Raw genomic sequence first — 4,454 nt, 5'->3', positions numbered from 1 at the left:
TGGACGTTCCAGACCCGGGAGGAGCTGCTCCCCCATTGCTAGAGGCAGAGGTCTGGGGAGGGCACCGGCTCGGAGGATTGAGGGCTACCGCCAGAGGGGTAGAGAGGAAATGCAGCAGGACAAGAGGACCCGATTCTCGGGAGAGTTTAGAGGTGCCCCGGCTAGGGGCAAAGGTCAGTTTGGGAGGGGTCAACCTAGCAGGCCTACATATCCAGCACCACCACCTCCTCAGGGTGCTCCAGCGCGACCCTATTTCAGTGTTATGCCCGAGAGTTCTTATCACCCACCAGTTCATCAGGGCTCTTCTGGTGCCTATTTTAGTGCCATCTCAGAGAGTTTATACCGCCCACCATCCATCTAGGGTCCTCTCAGTGGGTATTCAGGACATCAGGGTCAAGATTCAGGGCAGCAGTCTATGGCACCGAGGGGTTGTTACGAGTGTGGGGATCTGAGTCACATGAAGAGATTTTGTCCCAGACTTCGGTGCAAGGCAATACAGCAAGGTCATCAGCCCATGATTACAGCACCAGCTGTCGAACCGCCTAAAGGAGGAGGGCAGACATGTGGGGGACGTCCTAGCGGTGGAGGCCAGGTAGAGGGAGGTCAGCTAGCTATTGTCTGGTCAGGCGGAGGCCAGCTAGCCGGCGCTCAATCTAGATTCTATGTTTTCCGGCCAGACCAGATACAGTGGCCTCAGTTGTCATGATCATATGTATTATTTCTGTCTGCGGTAGGGATGCTTCGGTACTATTTGATCCAGGGTCTACCTATTCATATGCGTCATCTCTATTTGCTCATTTTCTGGATATTCCTCGTGAATCTTTGGGTACTCTTGTTTATGTGTCCACTCATGTGGGCAATTCTATGGTTGTGTATCGGATCTACTAGTCGTGTGTGGTCACATTCTGTGGTTACAAAACTAGAGTGGACCTTCTGTTACTTGATATGATCGACTTTGAGGTCATCCTGGGCATGGACTGGTTATCCTTATATCACGTCATCCTTGATTGTCATGCCAAGATAGTTACGTTAGAAATGTCAGAGTTCTCAAGATTGGAGTGGAAGGGTTCCTCCATTAGTACATCTAGTCGGGTTATCTCTTTTATGAAGGCTCTACATATAGTCGAGAAGGGTTGTTTAACTTATCTAGCTTATGTTTGGGACACCACCGTAGAGTCCCCGATGATTGATTCAGTGTCAGTAGTCTAGGAGTTCGCCAATGTGTTTCCTTCTGACCTTCCAGGCATGCTGCCAGATCGTGATATTGATTTCTATATTGATTTGGCTCTAGGTACCCAGCCTATATCGATCCCACCATATCGTATGGTTTTGAAAGAGCTGAAGGAGCAGCTTGAGGAGTTATTAGCAAAGGGGTTTGTCAGATCAAGGGTATCACCTTGGGGTGCACCAGTGTTATTTGTGAATAAAAGAAAGATGGGACTATGAGGATGTGCATTGACTACCGCTAGTTGAACAAAGTTACCATCAAGAACAAGTACCCGTTGCCGCATATCGATGATTTGTTTGATCAGTTGCAGGGTGCTAGGGTGTTTTATAAGATCGACTTGAGATCGGGGTACCATCAGTTGAATATTTGGGACTCAGATGTTCCAAAGAATGCCTTTCGTACTAGATATGGCCATTATGAGTTTTTAATGATGTCCTTCGGCTTGACTAATGCCCCAACGACGTTTATTAATTTGATGAACCGGGTGTTTAGGCCTTATATTGATTCCTTTGTTATTGTCTTCATTGATGACATCTTGATTTACTCACGTAGCTTGGGGGAGCAAGAGTAGCATTTGAGAGTGGTGCTTCAGACATTGCGAGAGCAGAAGTTATATGCTAAGTTCTCCAGGTGTGAGTTTTGGCTAGAGTCGGTGGCATTCTTGGGACATGTTGTATCAGGAGAGGGTATTAAGGTGGATCCCAAGAAGATTGAGGCAGTTCAGAGTTGGCCACGTCCCACTTCGATGACTAAGATCAGGAGTTTCCTGGGGTTAGCAGGTAATTATCGTCGGTTTGTGCGGGGCTTTTCATCCATTACAGCACCTTTGACTAGATTGACCAAGAAGGGTGTTCCGTTCCGTTGGTCCGATTATTGTAAGGTGAGCTTTCAGAAGATCAAGACAACTTTGACTATAGTACTAGTTCTAGTGTTGCCTTCCGGTTCGGGGATATATATGGTGTATTGTGATGCTTCACGCGTCAGTTTGGGTTGTGTATTGATGCGGGAGGAGCGAGTTATTGTATATGCTTCACGTCAGCTGAAGATTTATGAGAAGAATTACCCCGTGCATGACCTAGAGCTAGCCGCGATTGTTCATGCTCTTAAGATATGAAGGCATTATCTGTTCGGGGTGTCATGTGAAGTTTATACTGATCATCGCAACAGCATTTGTTCAAGCAAAGGGATATCAATTTGAGGTAACATAGATGGCTTGAGCTACTAAAGGATTATGACATCACCATTCTTTATCATCCGGGCAAGGCAAATGTGGTCACGGATGCCTTAAGCAGGAAGGTAGAGAGTATGGGTAGCTTGACGTTCATTTCAGCAAAGAAGAGGCCACTAGCTTTGGACATTCAGTCCCTGCTAACAGACTTGAGAGGTTAGATATTTCAGATCACAACCGAGTTTTTGCATGTGTTGTTACCCAGTCTTCACTATTAGCTCAGATCAAGGTTTGGCAGTTCGATGATTCGCATTTGGTAGTTCTTAGAGAGTTGATACTACAGGGTAGTGACAAGGAGGTTTCCATTGGAGAGGATGGTGTTTTGCGACTCCAGGGTCGTCTATGTGTTCCTATTGTCGATGGTTTGAGGGAGAAGATTCTAGAGGAGGCACACAGCTCTCGATGTTCTATTCATACAGGTGTTATGAAGATGTATCGTGACCTGAGACAGCATTATTGGCGGCGGCGGATGAAAAAGGACATAGTTGAGTATGTAGTTAGGTGCCTAAATTGCCAGTAGGTCAAGTATGAGCACCAGAGGCAAGGTGGCCTAATTCAGCAGATGACTATACCTGAGTGGAAATGGGAGCGCATTACTATGGACTTCGTAGTTGGGTTTCCGTGGACCTTGGGGAAGTTTGATCAGTTTGGGTCATTGTTGACAGGTTGACCAAGTCGGCACACTTTATTCCGGTTGTGACTACATATACTTCAGAGATGTTGGCCCATATTTATATTTGGGAGATAGTTCGGTTGCATGGTGTGCGTGTTTCCATCATATCAGATAGAGGCCCTCAGTTCACTTCACATTTCTGTAGAGCCGTACAGAGTGAGGTGGGGACCCGTGTAGATCTCAGCACAACATTCCATCCACAGACCGATGGGCAGTCAGAGCAGACAGTTCAGATATTAGAGGACATGCTAAGAGCATATGTGATTAACTTTGGGAGACAGTGGGGTCAGTTCTTGCCTTTGGCCGAGTTTGCTTACAACAACAGTTATGAGTCTAGCATCGAAATGGCTCCATTTGAGGCTTTATATTGTCGGCAATGTCGTTCTCCCATCGGTTGGTTTGAGCCCGACGAGGCTATATATGGTACTGATTTGGTAACGGATGCCTTGGAAAAGGTAAAGTTGATCCATGAGTGACTTCGCACAGCACAGTCTAGACAGAAAAGCTACGCAGATCAGAAGATGCATGATGTATCATTTATGGTCGGCAAGAAGGTTTTCTTGAAAGTCTCACCGATGAAGGTTATTATGTTATTCGGAAAGAAGGGCAAGTTGAGCCCAAGGTTTATATGTCATTTGAGGTGTTGAGGCGAATTGGGGAGGTTACTTATGAGCTTGCTTTACCTCCCAGCCTATTAGGGGTTTATCCAATTTTTCACGTATCTAGGCTCCGGAGATATCACGTCGACTTGTCTCATGTGTTAGATTTTAGTACTATTCAGCTAGATGAGAGCTTGGGTTATAAGGAGGAGCCAGTTGCTATTGTTGCTAGACAGGATCGCCGGTTGAGATCCAAGAGTATTTTCGCGGTAAATGTTCCGTGGAGGGGCTAACCAGTCAAGGAGCCGACGTGGGAGTCCGAGGAGGACATGTGGAGCAGATACCCACACTTATTCAGCACTTCAGGTATGAATCTAAACCCGTTCGAGGATGATCGTTTGTTTAAGAGGTGGAGAATTTAACGACCCGACCGATCATTTTGCTTTCTAGAACCTCATTTCCCTAAATAAGACTTCACGTACTAACTTTTACTAATTTATGACTTGCAGGGATGGTTGGTTCGGGATTTGGAAGAGTTTGGGTTGAAATCGGAACACTTGGTTCCTTAAGGTTCGCTTAAAAGGCCAAGTTTGACCTCGACCAATATTTTGAGTAAACGACCTCATAATCGAGATTTGAAGGTTCCAACACGTTCGTATGATAATTTCGGACTTGGGCGTATGTTCGGATCGGGTTTTGGATGACGAGCGAGCGTTTTGGCACCTA

At 46.1% G+C, this 4,454-nt stretch overlaps 1 protein-coding gene across 1 annotated transcript; it reads left to right on the top strand.

Moving 5' to 3' along the window:
* Positions 1–457: 457 nt before the first annotated feature.
* Positions 458–3,605, top strand: LOC138890161 (uncharacterized). Its single transcript, XM_070173525.1, has 5 exons — positions 458–621; positions 735–826; positions 1,244–1,389; positions 2,740–2,945; positions 3,122–3,605. The coding sequence occupies exons 1-5, from the start codon at positions 458–460 to the stop codon at positions 3,603–3,605; spliced, it is 1,092 nt and encodes a 363-aa protein (XP_070029626.1).
* Positions 3,606–4,454: the final 849 nt, after the last annotated feature.

This window comes from Nicotiana sylvestris, chromosome 4 (assembly GCF_000393655.2).
Source record: "Nicotiana sylvestris chromosome 4, ASM39365v2, whole genome shotgun sequence".
Lineage (NCBI taxonomy): Eukaryota > Viridiplantae > Streptophyta > Magnoliopsida > Solanales > Solanaceae > Nicotiana > Nicotiana sylvestris.
The sequence above is the reverse complement of the archived record's forward strand: the minus strand, read 5'-3'. Positions and strand labels throughout refer to the sequence as shown.

Bases quoted from the DNA above. Each gene is read 5' to 3' on its own strand.
- LOC138890161 (XM_070173525.1), top strand. From the start codon at position 458: ATGAAGAGATTTTGTCCCAGACTTCGGTGCAAGGCAATACAGCAAGGT. The intron at 622-734 runs GTCAGGCGGAGG...TGTCTGCGGTAG, and splicing joins GGTCAGCTAGCTATTGTCTG to GGATGCTTCGGTACTATTTG. The intron at 1,390-2,739 runs GTATCACCTTGG...TTGATACTACAG, and splicing joins AGGGGTTTGTCAGATCAAGG to GGTAGTGACAAGGAGGTTTC.